At 46.7% G+C, this 15,410-nt stretch overlaps 1 protein-coding gene across 3 annotated transcripts in view; it reads right to left on the bottom strand.

Moving 5' to 3' along the window:
* The window catches only part of dnmbp (dynamin binding protein), a 139,878-nt gene that overhangs the window by 89,882 nt on the left and 34,586 nt on the right, over positions 1-15,410 (bottom strand). For 2 of the 3 annotated variants that reach the window (XM_063071335.1, XM_063071336.1), the window contains exons 2-3: positions 10,984-11,133; positions 7,717-7,839 (exon numbers count right to left, since the gene is read on the bottom strand). In XM_063071335.1, coding sequence (XP_062927405.1) covers positions 7,717-7,839; positions 10,984-11,128 — 268 coding nt within the window. In that variant the 5' untranslated portion in view covers positions 11,129-11,133. The remainder of the gene's footprint in view (positions 1-7,716; positions 7,840-10,983; positions 11,134-15,410) is intronic. The other variant, XM_063071337.1, reaches the window with a different exon arrangement.

Genomic DNA, 15,410 nt, shown 5'->3' with positions numbered 1-15,410 from the left:
AACTATTTATGGTTCTATTACTATTTATTATTTATGGTGCAGCTGTAACGAAAACCAATTTCCCCCCGGATCAATAAAGTATGACTATGACTATGTCACTCCCTTCAAGAAGGGAGAGAGGCAGAAGAAAGGAAACTATAGGCCAGTTAGTCTGACTTCAGTTGTTGGGAAGATTATTAAGAATGAGGTCTCAGTGTACTTGGAAGCACATGATAAAATAGGCCATAGTCAGCATGGTCTCCTCAAGGGAAAATCTTGCCTGACAAATCTGTTGGAATTCTTTGAAGAAATAACAAGCAAAATAGACTCAGGAGGTCTTTAACTAGGTGCCACACATGAGGGTGCTCAACAGGCTACGAGCCCGTGGTGTTACAGGAAAGATTCTAGCATGGATAAAGCAGTGGCTGACTGGAAAGAGGCAGAGAATGGGAATAAAGGGAGCCTTTTCTGGTGCTCCACAGGAGTCTGTGGTGGGACCAGTTCTTTTTATATTACATGTCAATGATTTGGATGACGGAATTGATGGCTTTGCTGCAAAGTTTGCAGATGATATGAAGATAGGTGGAGGGGCAGGTAGTTTGGGCACGTAGTTTGGAGGAAGTAGAGAGGTTACAGGAGACCTCAGACAGATTAGAAGAATAGGAAAAGAAGTGGCAGATAGAACAGTGTCGGGAAGTGTATGGTCATGCACTTTGGTAGAAGAAATGAAAGGGTTGATTATTTCTAAATGGAGAAAAAGTATAAAAGTCTGAGGCGCAAAGGGACTTGGGAGTCCTTGTGTAGAATTCCGTAAAGGTTAATTTGCAGGTTGAGACTGTGGTGAGGAAGCAAGGATATAATGTGAGACTTTATAAAGCACTGGTGAGGCCTCGCTTGGAGTATTGTGAGCAGCTTTGGGCCCTTAGAAAGGATGTGCTGAAACTGGAGAGGGTTAAAAGGAGGTTCATGAAAATGATTCCAAAATAATTGAATGGCTTGTCATATGAACAGCGTTTCATGGCTCTGGGCCAGTATTCCTCTAGAATTCAGAAGAATGAGGGGTGACTTCATTGAAATTGATTAAATGATGAAAGTCCTTGACAGAATGAATGTGGGGAGGATGTTTCCTGTGGTGGGAGAGCCCAAGACCAGAGGACTCAGCCTCAGAATAGAGGGGCGTCCTTTGAGAATGGAGATGAGGAGGAATTTCTTTAGCCAGAGAGTGGTGAACCTGTGGAATTCTTTGCCACAGGCAGCTGTGGAGACCATGTCTTTAAGGCAGAGGTTGATAGATTCTTGACTGGTCAGGACATGAAGGGATGTGGGAAGAAGGCAGGAGAATGTGGCTGAGAGGAAAATTGGAGCAGTCATGATTGCATGGTGGCAGACTCAATGGGCAAAATGGCCTATTTCTGCTCCAATATCTTATAGTCTTATTATGTTCAACTGCAGGTTGCTGTAACACTCATGGACTAAGGCTCTTGGACCATATTTTTTGTGTGACTGTATTTTACTGATATGTTATATGTGCTTGCTTTCTTGTATGTGGTATGTGTGCTGTGTGTGACTGCTGGTATTGTGTTTTGCACCTTGGCACAGAGTAATACTGTTTCATTTGGCTGCATTGATGGGTATTCATGTATGTTTGACAATTAAACTTGAACTTGAACACACAGAAAGCTGGAGGAACTCAGTGGATGAGGAGGGAAACGGACAGTCGATATTTCAGGTCAAGACCCTTCACCTGGACTGGAGAGAAAGAGGAGAGATAGCCACTTTAAAAAGGTTCGGGCAAAGGTTGGAGCAAGAGCTGGCGGTGGTAGGTTGATCCAGGTGGGAGGATGGGGGGTTGATAGGCAGGTAAGGTGGTGGGGGGGCGGGGAAGAGTGGGAATGATGTTAGAAGTTGGGAGGTGAGAGATGGAGGGGACAAAGAAAGAGGGCTGGGGGCGTCACATGAGAGTATGTAGTGCATGTGTATGAGAGGGGGACAGTGACGGAGATAAGGGTGGGGTAGGAAGTGCATGTGTCTGTCTGTGGTGCACAGGTATTGTATGAGAAAGGGTGAGACATGAATGGGAGAAGGGTAAGGTGGTGAGGGCACAAAAGAGGGAAAGCATAGGCCAATTCCTGTGTGCACAAGTCAGGAAGTTTGTGTTCATGTGCATGCTTACTGCCAAGACACAGGTCAGGATAGCTCTGAAGGAGCTGCAAATTCCAAGAATGCCTTTAGAGGATGAATCAGAGTGAGGGAACTCGAAGCACAGTACCTGAATACACGGGGATGAGAGAGAACCAGTTTAAACCAGGGTGAGTTGTGACCCGTTGGATCAGTGAGACAGACTGTCCATTCCTACAACGGTTGGCCACTCTGGTGGTGAATCTGAGGTCAAGGTTCCAATTGGACACCCCGGAAGGCGAGGAGGGTAAAGGGAGCTTGGGACGTGGAAGCTGAGTTCAAAGTGTTTCTCGAACAGACACGGCAGCGGGAGCTGCAAGTTACTAACATCTGAAGAGAAAAAAAATGTACCGCAAAGGCTACAAATTGCAATGCTAGATTTCTGAAATAAAATCAATACGTTACCAGAAATATTCAACAGGTCATACATCGTCTGTAGAGACAGAATCAAACTTTTGGACTGATGATGTTTCATCAAATTAGTCATATAGCACAGAAAAAGGCCCTTTGGCTTAACTGTTCCACGCCAACCAAAATACCTAAGGAGTTCAAGATCTGGAGAATTCACTGCCACAGGTAGCTGTGGAGGCCAAATCATTGTGTGTACTTAATGTGGAGGTTGGTAGGTTCTTGATTAAGGGTGTCAAATGTTACAGGGAGAAGGCAGAAGATTGGGGCTGAGAGGGAAAATGGATCAGCCACGATGAAGTGGTGGAACAGACTCAATGGGCTGAATGGCCTGATTCTGCTCCTTCAGTACTGTGCAATAGTCTCAGGCATGTTTAAAAATTATGTAAAGCGATGAGGCTTTCAAAAATAACGAAATTAAAAGTTCCTGTTCCTAAATACCAGAAAAAGACGATAAAGAGCAGTAAACAGTAAAAAAATAAATAAAATCAATATTTGGTGTGAACACTTTGCCCTTAAAACTGCATCAATTCTCTTAGGTACCCTGCTGTGAAGTTTTATAAGAACATCAGCTGGCAGTTGTCCCTAGCATCTTGGAGAACTTGCCAAAGTTCTGCAGACTTTGGCTGTCTTGTGTACTTCCACCTCTCTAGTTAATTCCAGACAGCATTGATGATGTTGAGATCAGGGCTCTGTGGAGGTCATACCATCTGTTGCAGAACTCCCTGTTCTTCTTTTTGCTGAAGTTAGTTCTTTATGAGCTTGGCTGTGTGTTTGGGGTCAGTGTCCCGCTGCAGAATGAAGTTGGGACCGTCAGATGCATTCCTGTTGGTATTACATGATGGATGAAAATCTGCTTGTACTTCTCAGCTTTGAAAATTCCATTAATTCTGACCAGATTACCAACCCCATTTGCAGAAGTTCAGCCCCGAACCCGCAGGGAATCTCTGTCGTGCTTCACTGTTGACTGCAGACCCTCATCCATTAGCACTCTCCAGCTATGAACAAACTGCCTCTGCTTGAGCCAAAGAATTGAAATTTCAATTGTCAATCCAGAGCACTTGCTGCCATCGTTCGGCACCCCAGCCCTTGTGAGTTTGTGTGCGGGTGAGTCTCCTGGCTTTGTCTCCAATTTGGAAAAAATGGCTCATTGGTAGCAAGTCTTCCATGAAGACCACTTCGGACAAGACATCTCTGGACTAAGGGGGGAGGTGTATTGGGTTCCAGTGGTTTCTGTGAGTTCAGAACTCACAGAAGTACTGGATTTAGACCATAAGACACAGGAGCAGAATTAGGCCATTTGGCCCTTCGAGTCTGATCCACTATTCAATCATGGCTCATCCTTTTCTCCCCTTCTTAGCCCCACTCCCCGGTCTTCTCCCCATAACCTTTGATGCCGTGTCCAATCAAGAACCTATCAATCTCTGCCTTAAATACACCCAACGACCTGGCCTCCACAGCTGCCTGTGGTAACAAATTCCTCAAACTCACCACCATCTGAATAAAGAAATTTCTCCGCAAATCTGTTTTAAATGGATGCCCCTCTATCCTGAGGATGTGTCCTCTTGTCCTAGACTCCTCCACCATGGGAAACATCCTTTCCGTATCTACTCTGTTTAGGCCTTTCAACATTCATAAGGTTTCAATGAGATCCCCTCATCCTTCTAAATTCCAGTGAATACAGACCCGGAGTCATCAAGCATTCCTCATATGATAACCCTTTCATTCCCGGAATCATCCTTGTGAACCTCCTCTGAACCCTCTCCAATGCCAGCACATCTTTCCTTAGATGAGGAGCCCAAAACTGTTCTGATTTAGAAGTGATGACAGTTTGACGTATCTCTCATCTGCTGTACACTGTGTCTGTGTCCGACCACTGCATTTCTGATTTTCAACCTTGACCGTTTCTTTGTGTAACTAACACTTCTTTTAGGTATGATAGTGGGGGAAACCCAGGCATTTAAAACTGTTACCTGCAATTCAAAGGAGCATTGTAAATACGGATTTGTTTGAATTGTCCTGAATTCTCCTTTGATCTTCAGCACAAAAACTGTGGCAGCACATCTTGAAACTCTTGTCTGCTGCAACGTTTCTGCTTGGGAGAGACCTTGCTGATAAAGGATGACCACCTTACTATGCTCACTCTTGCCACGGTGTAAGATTTGATGATATGAAGGTTAAACTGTCTGGTTGCCCTTCACCCAGTTTGATTTCATCTACACCCATTTCTGTTTCAGTTAAATCAGTTTAGTCCGTTCAACTCGTGTCATTGATCATTAACACCTTTTTGTTAACTTTGTTTAATCAAACACTGGGCTATATACCTACAAAGTAATCTAGTTGTTATTTGAAAAGTTGTCTGTTACTTAATGTGTTACATTCTTTTACGAAATACTAAAATTTATCTGTAATAAGAAACACAGCAGAATCAATGATAGATCACACCCAACCAGAAGGACAAACAACCAGAGTGCAAAAGACAACAAACTCTGCAAATACAAGAACTAAATAAGATATAAATATCTAAAACATGAGATGAAGGGTCCTTGAAAATGAGCCTATAGGTTGTGGGAACGGATCAGTGATAGGTGAATGAAGCTGAGGGAAGTGATTCCCTTTGGTTCAAGAGTCTGGTGGTTGAGGAGCAATTGTTCCTGAATCTGGTGGTGAGAGTCCTGAGGCTCCTGTCTTCTTCCACAAGCTAGCAGCAAGAGGAGAGCATAGCAGGGTGGTGGGGGTCCTCGATGATGGATGCTGCTTTCCTGCGACAGCACTCCATCCAGATGTACTCAGTGACAGGGTGGGCTTTACCCATGATAGATGAGGCCATATCCACTACTACTTGTAACATTTTCTGATCCAGAGCATTGGTGTTTCCATACCAGTTCCATATGGATTATGGTATGGTTCTATACCATAAATGTTGTCCCTCAGATTCCTTTTAAATCTTCCCCCTCACCTTAAATCTACGCTCCCTAGTTCTTGGACTCTCAACAATGGGAAAAAGTCTACATGAACTTCCTATCTATGCTGCTCATGTATTAGACTACAAAGCTTTTAAACTGTAGCTGCAAAACAACATATTTCATGACGTACTGCATAGATCTTAGTTACCTGCTGTGTCTGCAAATAAGCCTTTTGCAAATCAAAGACCATCTCTGCCTTGCAGAGGTCTGCAATCCCCCAACAATTGAGATAACATTTATTGACTTTATAATCCTTGCTGGCACGGCCTGTTTCACATCTACCCACACTGCATTCCGCTTGCCAGCTCCATGTCTACACACTAAACCTGACTGACTCAAGGTCAGCCTCTGCTGGCTCCAGCTCTTGCCTTCAGATGAGAGCATGAAGAAGGGGGCGAGCGGCAGATTACTGAGGGTTTCCATGTGATTGCCATGGTCAGAGGTCAGGGAGGGGGTGGGGGTTGGGGGGGGGGGAACAAGGCCACAAAGGGACACGTGTCTGAAAGGACACTGCATCCTTTCACAGTCAGCACTGTGAGGAATGAGGCCGTCATTAGACATTCGGCGTTGACATAAAGTACAAAGAGAGGATTTCTCCCTGGGAGCTGAGTCAAGAACCACCGAGCAATTGTACGATGGGGACACGAGGCTGTGAATCACGCTGACGGGCGTCACGCGCAGGGCCCTGTGACGCACGACTTCCTTCCTGCCCATGTACCTGCAGAGGAAGGGTTCAGGAGACCAGCTGCATCAGCACATTGCAATCGGGCCCCAGTTCCAATGCACTCGTGGCTTAATCCTGACTCAGTTCTGAGTTAGAAGGTTGAAGACGACCTCAGGAAGTGGGAGGGAAGGCAATGCCCGCAGTCCCATTTACATCAACAGCACTACGTTTGGATCACCAAGTTCCCAGGAGTGAACATCACCAATTGCCTCTCCCGGTCCAGCCACGTAGACGCCACGGTCAAGAAAGCTAACTAGTACCTCTGCTTCCTTAGAAGGCTTTAAAGAAGTGTAGCATGGTCCCTTTGACCCTCACCATTTTTACAGATGCATCACAGCTTGGCACGGCAAGTGCTCTGCTTGAGACCACAAGAATCACCGAGTATTGTGAACATAATACAGCACATTACAGGATCCAGCTACCCCCCCACAGGCTCTGCCGACATCTCTCGCTGCCTCCAGCATAATCAAGGACTCCACCCACCCCAGGCATTCCCTCTTCGCCTTTCTCCCATCGGGCAAAAGTTACAAATGTCTGAAAGCACATAAGACCAGGCTCAAGGACAGCTTAAGACTTACTGAACAACCCCCTAAGTACAGTAAGATGGGCTCTCGACCTCACAATCTACCTTGTTATGACCTTGCATCTCATCGTCTACCTGCTCTGCACTTTCCCTGCAGCAAGTTTACACTTTATTCTGCATTCTGTTGTCGATTTCCCTTGTACTACCTCAATGCAGTGTTGTAAATAAATGATAAACACAAGAACCTCTGCAGATGCTGGAAATCCAGAGCAACACACACACAAAATGCTGGTGGAACTCTGCAGGTCTCACCACACTCTGAGTGAAGTTCCCTCTCAGGTTCCCCCTAAATATTTCACCTTTCAGCCTTAACCCATGACCTCTCGTTCTAATCTTAACCAACCTTGGCAGAAAAGAAGTGGAAAAAAGCCTGCTTGCACTTACCCTATCTATACCCTTCATAATTTTGTATACATCTATCAAATCTTCCCTCATTCTCCTATTCCCTAGGGAATAAAGTCTTAACCTATTAAACCTTTCCCTATAACTCAGGTCCTCAAGTCCTAGCAGCATCCTTGTAAATTTTCTCTGCACTCTTTCAATCTCATTGATATCTTTCCTGTAGGTAGGTGACCAAAACTGCACATGATATTCCAAATTTGACCTCACCAACATCTTATACAAGTTCAGCATAACATCCCAACTCTGATTTACGAAGGCCAACGTGCCGAAAGCTCTCCAACCGTTTCCTCTTTCACAAGTTCTCAGAATCCTTTAACCAAGCTTGGGGATCACCTGACCTGACGTATCTGGGCCGGGGCTCGGTGTCTGTCTAGCTGCTGCGTACATGGTTTTGCTGCGTCCACGTTGCTGTACAAAAATCGCCATTATCGTTACCGATATCCCGGCACCCCAGAGCGCCCAATATTCGCACTCACCGCGTTTGAGGGGTAGGTCTGAGGAGGATGTGACGCGGAAGTCATCAGTGCAGACACAGAGCCTCTCACCCGGCTTGGTGTTGGGGACGCAGACAGGCTCCACAAAACTGCTGGGGAACTGACCTGTTGGTTAAAGGGGGGAGGGGGAAGTGACGTGAGGGAGGTAGACAGGGAGAGGATGTATTAGAGACATAATTAGACCGAAAGTCCCGAACCCCAGCAAAGAACATTCACCATAAGAGACGCAAAGACGAGGAAATCTGCAGATACTGGAAATTCAGGCAACACACACACACAAAATGCTGGTGAACCCAGCAGGCCAGGCAGCATCTATAGGAAGAGATACAGTCGACGTTTCGGGCTGAGACCCTTCGTCAGGACTATCTGAAAGAAGAAACAGTAAGAGATTTGAAAGTTGGAGGGGGAGGGGTAGATCCGAAATGATAGGAGAAGACAGGAGCGGGAGGGATGGAGCCAAGAGCTGGACAGTTGATTGGCAAAAGGGATACAAGGCTGGAGAAGGGAGAGGATCATGGGACAGGAAGCCCAGGGAGAAAGAAAGGGGGAGGGGGAAGCCCAGAGGAAGATGGAGAGCAGGCAAGGAGTTATAATGAGAGGGACAGAGGGAGAAAAACAAGGAAAAAAAATAATAAATAAATAAATAAGGGATGGGGTAAGAAGGGGAGGAGGGGTATTAACGAAAGTTAGAGAAGTCGATGTTCATGCCATCAGGTTGGAGGCTACTCAGACGGAATATAAGGTGATGTTCCTCCAACCTGAGAGTGGCTTCATCTTTACAGTAGAGAAGGTCGTGGATAGACATATCAGAATGGGAATGGGACGTGGAATTAAAATGTGTGGCCACTGGGAGATCCTGCTTTCTCTGGCGGACAGAGCGTAGGTGTTCAGCAAAACGGTCTTCCAGTCTGCGTCGGGTCTCGCCAATGTATAGAAGGCCGCACAAGGAGCACCGGACGCAGTATATCACCCCAGTCGACTCACAGGTGAAGTGTTGCCTTACCTATCCAGCAGATGCTGGAAATCTGGACGAGAAACACAAAACGCTGGAGCAGCTCAGCAGGTCAGGCAGCATTTACGGAGAGGAATAAACAACCAATATTTCAGGCCAAAGACTCTTCGTCGTCGCCCTCTTATTCTGGCTTCTGACTCCTACCATTCCCGTCATGACAAAGGGTCTTGGCTCCAAACCCTTTTCCGCTCCATTGATGCTGCCTGACCTGCTGATTTCTTCCCTGTGTATGCTGCACCATAACAAGTCAGGATTGAAATCAGCATCAATGGGACAAACCTCATTTCCAATATCGAACAAGAAGTGCTTTGATCACCTACCCCTTGCTACATAGAGACAGGACCGGATCAACCTCCTGGTCCCAAGTGACAAACTCAACTAAGCCTATAAGACATAGGAGCAGAATTAGGCCACTCAGCCCATCAACTCTGCTCAAGCATTAGATCTCAGCTGATTTATTACCCTTCGGAATCCCATTCTCCTGCCTTCTCCCCATAGCCATTGACACCTTGACTAATGAAGGACCCATCAACCTCTGCTTTAAATAAACTCAATGATTTGGTCTCCACAGCTGCCTGTGGCAATGAATTCCACAGACTCACCACTCTCTGGCTAAAGAAATTCCTCCTCATCTCTGTTCTAAAGGGACGTTCTTGTATTCTGAGGCTGTGCCTTCTGGTCCTCACAGATAATACCCTATAAGATCAATGTGTAAATGGATAGGAAAGATAGGCCAGAAGTTAGTAAATGGAACCATTCTGGATGGGGATCTTGGTCAGAATGGACCAGATGGGTGAAGGGCCTGTTCCCATGCTATACGACTCTGTGACCAGGTCATAAATTTTGTTGATTGACCTTCATCATGAGGAGTATCTATTTCTTCCACTGTGGTTGGGTGAGATTAGTATAATGACAGTAGTGTTATACTGTTCACTTTGTAACTTGTAATGTAAATGCACATTATTATTTCTTAATTTATTTGTGGTAATAATACCTTATTTTATGTGTGTGAGCGATATGTACTGTGTTGTGCACCTTGGTCTGGAGGAACGTTGTTTCCTTTGGTGGTAAATGACAATAAATTAAACTAGAGGTCGTAGGTTAAGGGTGAAAGGAACATGAGGTGGAACTTCTTCACTCACAGGGTGGTGAAAGTGAGAAACGAGCTACCATTAGAAGTGGTGAACGTGGGCTCAATTTCAACATTTAAGAGGAAGTTTAGATAGGCACGTGGACAGGAGAGGTGTGGAGGGCTATGGTCCAGGTGAGGGTCGATGGGACTGGGCAGAATAACAATTTGGCATGGAGCAGATGGGCTGAGTGACCTGTTTTTGTGATGTAGTCAGTCTATGACCCAAAGTAGCTGGCACCTGCTCGAGTGGCCATATGGGCTCCTGTTACTCCGTGACACAACACTGAAGGACGGTCATGATCAACGGGTGTGGGCGGGGGGGGGGGTAGTGGAGAGAAAGCAGATTGGCAGTGAGGGGCAGGCTTCGATCCAAAGGTCAACGGCCTCAAAAGATGCAGATCCAGATTTATCACATGTACATCAAAACACGAATGATACATTCCACTGTATGTTATCAACCAACACTACCCAAGGATGCACTGGGGGCAGCCCACAAGTGTCACCACACATACTGATGCCAACATAGAATACCCACAATGTTCAGCAGGACAACACAGAACACAGCAAAATACAAGAGACCAAGTGACAAAGCAACAACACCAAACAAGCCCTGTTCCTTCTTCAGTCTCACCCACACACGCACATACAGTCCACCATCGGAGATCAGGATTCGCAGAATGGGTAGGCACTTGGCCACCACACCCTCAGTGGTCTCAGAGATTCATAGACACTGGGCCCCCATGCCCTCCAATGAACTTAGAGATACACAGACATTGGGACCCAATGCTCTCAGTGGTCTCAAAAATACACAGACTGGGCTCCCATGCCCTCCAATGGACTCAGAGATACACAGACTGAGCCCCCATGCCCTCCAATGGACTCAGAGATACACAGACACTGGGCCCCAATGCCCCCAGTGGTCTCAGACTTGGGCTCTTGCCATCGGGCCTCACTTCTGGACTTCTGATCGACCTCTGGGCTTTGACCTCATGACCTTCAACTGACCAAGCAATTCAACCCCCACCCCCCATCCCCACTCTGTCCCAAGTAAAATTTCTGAGCTGGGTGACCAAGGGTGAAGAGGAGAGGCAGCAGGAACACTTACCCGTGACTCCATCTTTCTTCCCCAGCAGCCAGAACTCATCGACCACGCTCAGCACCTCGATGACATCTCCCCCGAAGATGGGCAGCTCCTCCGAGACGCTGGGGCAGAACTCGAAGATGGCGCGCACCAGGGACCCCGGCTCCATCCCCACTGCAATGGAGAGGGGGGAGAGGGGCAACATGTCAAGATTCCAGCTGGCATCACCCTGAGACACGGCCCACACCCAACCCCCAACACCGCAGGGTCAGAGGCCAGTGGCACACAGCGGTTTGACCAAGGCTCTCATATGGTTCAACGGTTTGATCGAGAGAATCCACCAATCAGGGAGCAGTGTGGTAGTGCAGTAGATCACACAATGCTATTACAGTGCCAGGGACTAAGGTTCAGGTCCTGCAAGGTCTATACGTTCTCTCCATGACCATGTGGGATTCCCCGGGCGCTCTTGTTTTCTCCCATATTCCAAAGACATACACAGTTAAGTGGTCACATGGGGCTCAGGCTCATTGGTCTGGAGGGACCTGTTACTCAATTGGACTTCTAAATAAAACCAAAATAATATTCACCAGGGTAATCCTCGGTCTGGGAGGGTTGCCTCGTCAAAAGAAGCCATCGAGTTGTGCTGCAGAGGCACAGTGCACTGTTAATGGCGAGATCCTCAATAGTGTAGATGTTGAATCTTGAGGTCCAAGTTCATAGTTCCCTCCAAGTGGCTACACAGCTTGACAGGGTGGTAATTAAGGGTGCATGGCATGTGTTGTTTATCAGTTGAGGAACTGAGTTCAAGAGTCAAGAGGTTTTGCTGCCGGTTTATAAAACTGTTGGTTGGCACCAGCTGGAGTGTTGCATTCGATTCTTAAGGCCCCATCAAAGCTTTGTAGAGAGTGCAGGAGAGGTTTCTGGGTCAAAATATTTTGGGTGAGAAGGGCTGAGAAGGGGTGAGAAGGGGTGAGAAGGGGTGAGAAGGGGTGAGAAGGGGTGAGAAGGGGTGAGAAGGGGTGAGAAGGAGTACAGATGTTGAGACAGAGGGGGAAGTAAGGGGAGATTGGGTGGTCTGGAGAAGAGGAGAGGCAAGGAGGGAAAAAGAAAAGGGGAGTAAATGTGTGAATGTCAGAAAGAAAATGTGCCAATGTTTGAAGGGAGAGACATATGGAAGGGTTTAAATACCAGAATGACCATCAGGAAGGAAGTTTTCCTGAGACGTTCCCAGGGAGGCTGTGCCAGGGAAGTTGGGTGTGGACATTTGGACAGTGTCTTCCTCTGGATCGTCATTGTTCTGTGTGTCTGATCACTGGCTCTCAGCAGAGAGAGGTATCGTGTCCGAGAGTCTGCAGCAGTGCTGGTGAGACTGTCTCCTTGCTGGGGATCTCGAACTGAGTGATACCAGAGTGATGGGAATGTTGGTGCAGCTGAAGGTGGAAGTCCCGGTGTGGGCACGGCCACCAAATATCATCCTGCCCTGAGACAACACCATGGAACATTGTCCCCATCTTGGTGACTTGCTCCATTAGCAGTTTTATACATCAACAACCCTCTGAAGTATTGTCCCGAACCTAGAAAACCCGGCCAGCCTTCATCACCCGAGAAACTCATTGCTGTCCCACCCTGGGAAAACATTGCCAAAAATCACAAACACAAGAGATTCTGCAGATGCTGCAAATCTTGAGCAACACACACATGCTGGAGGAGCTCAACAAGTCAGGCAGCATCGCTGGACAGGAGTGAAGAGTCAACGTTTCAGGCCAAAACCACCATCAGAGGTTCGTGTCTACTGTGTGGGATAGAGTAGTATTCTGCTGGTCCTACTTAGGAAATCATATAACTGCTTTCTCCTGGGTAGTTTCTGCCAAATGTTGTCCTCACTGTAAAACTCTGATACACCCTGCACCCCTCAGGGATAGAGATGAATTTTAAAGGTTTTCAGCAGAGCAGGTAGTTTGATATTTACCTACAGATTTAGGGGTGGGTCACTAACAGTGCATTCATGCGGCTCTCCTGGCTGCTCAATTAACATAAAACACACGTTGTTATTCCCTCCCTTCAAACATAGAACAGTACAGTACAGGAACAAGCCCTTCAGCCCACAATTCTCTACCATAATAATTACCAATAGCACTAATCCCTCCTTCCTCCGCACGTCCATGTACCTAGATTGTTCTTGGGGTAGGTTAAACGGTCAACACCACGTGGCGGGCTGAATGGCCTTCACTATGCTGTACAGTTCTGAGTTCTACTTAAACAGCTCTATCACATTTGCCTGCACCACCACCCCAGGTAGCCGCCACCCTATGTAAATAACTGCACACCTCCCTCAAACTTTTCCCCCTCTCTCCTTAGTATGCCCTCTTTCCATCCCGAGAATTCATTAAAAGGGAAGCCAACGTAAAATACTTGGAAGTGGGGGAGTGACAAGGGGCAGGAATCCTAATCCAGTTTTTAGTTTTTCCATTATCCCCCTGTTGCTAAGCAACAGCAGCTTGTTTTTTCCATTCAGCTTCTAATTCAAACCACATTGACACTGGGAGTTGGCCAATATAGCACTGGGGCAGGACGAACGGTCCAGTGACTCGTTTCTGCGATCCCCCATCAGCTGGGAGGTCACTGGTGTTCCGCGTCCTGTTCCAATCTTCCATTTCTCCCCTGCCCCCGCCAATCCAAAAAAAAGATTAGCTTTATTTGTCACATACACATCGAAACATATGGTGAAATGCCTTATTTATGTCAACGGCCAACATGGCTGAGGATGTCTGGGAGCAGGCCATGTTTCCAGTGTCAATAGACAACAGACAATAGATATTAGGTGCAGGATTAGGCCATTCGGCCCTTTGAGCCAGCACCACCATTCACTGTGATCATGGCTGATCATCCACAATCAGTACCCCGTTCCTGCCTTCTCCCCATATCCCTTGACTCCGCTATCTTTAAGAGTTCTATCTAACTCTTTCTTGAAAGCATCCAAAGAATTGACCTCCACTGCCTTCTGAGGCAGAGCATTCCACAGATCCACAACTCTCTGGGTGAAAAAGTTTTTCCTCAACTCCGTTCTGAATGGCCTACCCCTTATTCTTAAACTGTGGCCTCTGGTTCTGGACTCCCCCAACATCGGGAACATGTTTCCTGCCTCTAGCGTGTCCAATCCCTTAATAATCGTATATGTTTCAATCAGATCCCCTCTCATCCTTCTAAATTCCAGTGTATACAAGCCCAGTCGCTCCAATCTTTCAACATATGACAGTCCCACCATCCCGGGAATTAACCTGGTGAAGCTACGCTGCACTCCCTCAATAGCTAGAATGTCCTTCCTCAAATTTGGAGACCAAAACTGTACACAATACTCCAGGTGTGGTCTCACCAGGGCCCTGTACAGCTGCAGAAGGACCTCTTTGCTCCTATACTCAACCCCTCTTGTTATGAAGGCCAACATGCCACTAACTTTCTTCACTGCCTGCTGTACCTGCATGCTCACTTACATGTTGACATAGCACGCCCACAACTTACTAACTGGTCTACCTGTGGAATGTGGGAGGAATCTGGAGGAAATCCACACGGTCATGTGGAGAATGTGCAAACTCCTTACAGACCGCGGTGGGAATTCAGTCCTGGTGACTGGCACTGTAACGCTAACCGCCAACCACAACATTACCATGCCTTGCCTGCTATGCTGCTGTGCTGCGAAGGGAGACGAGAGGTGAGAACTTATTTCACTTGTGTCAAAGTTCAAAGCAAATTTATTATCAAAGTACAAATACGTCACCATTTATAACCCCGAGATCCGATTTCTTTCAGGCATTCACAGTAAACCCATTATAAGATAATAACCATAATAGAATCAATGATAGACAGCACCAATTTTGGCATTCAACTAGGGTGCAAATACAAAAAGAAAGAAATAATATTAAATAAATAAGCAATAAATATTGAGAACATGAGGTGAAGAGTCCTTGAAAGAGAGTCCATATGTTGTAATAGACAATAGGTGCAGGAGTAGGCCATTCGGCCCTTCGAGCCAGCACCGCCATTCACTGTGATCATGGCTGATCATCCACAATCAGTATCCAGTTCCTGCCTTATCCCCATAACCCTCGACTCCACTATCATTAAGAGCTCTATCTAACTCTTTCTTGAAAGCATCCAGAGACTTGGCCTCCACTGCCTTCTGGGGCAGAGCATTCCACATATAGGAACATTTCAATGTAGGAACATTTCAATGATGGGGCACGCAAAGTTGAGTGACGTTATCCCCTTTGTTTCAAGAGCCTGATGGTTGAGGGGTAGTAACTGTTCCTGAACCTGGTGGCGTGAGTTCTGAGGCTCCTGTACTTTCTTTCTGATGGTAGCAGTGAGACGGGAGCATGGTCTGTGCACTGGGTTCCTGACGATGGACGCTGCTTTCCTGCAACAGCACTCCATGTAGGTGTGCTCAACGGTGG

This window comes from Mobula hypostoma, chromosome 19, assembly GCF_963921235.1.
Source record: "Mobula hypostoma chromosome 19, sMobHyp1.1, whole genome shotgun sequence".
NCBI classification, from domain to species: Eukaryota; Metazoa; Chordata; class Chondrichthyes; order Myliobatiformes; family Myliobatidae; genus Mobula; species Mobula hypostoma.
Note: the sequence above shows the minus strand (reverse complement) of the source record. Positions and strands in the feature narration are given on the sequence as shown.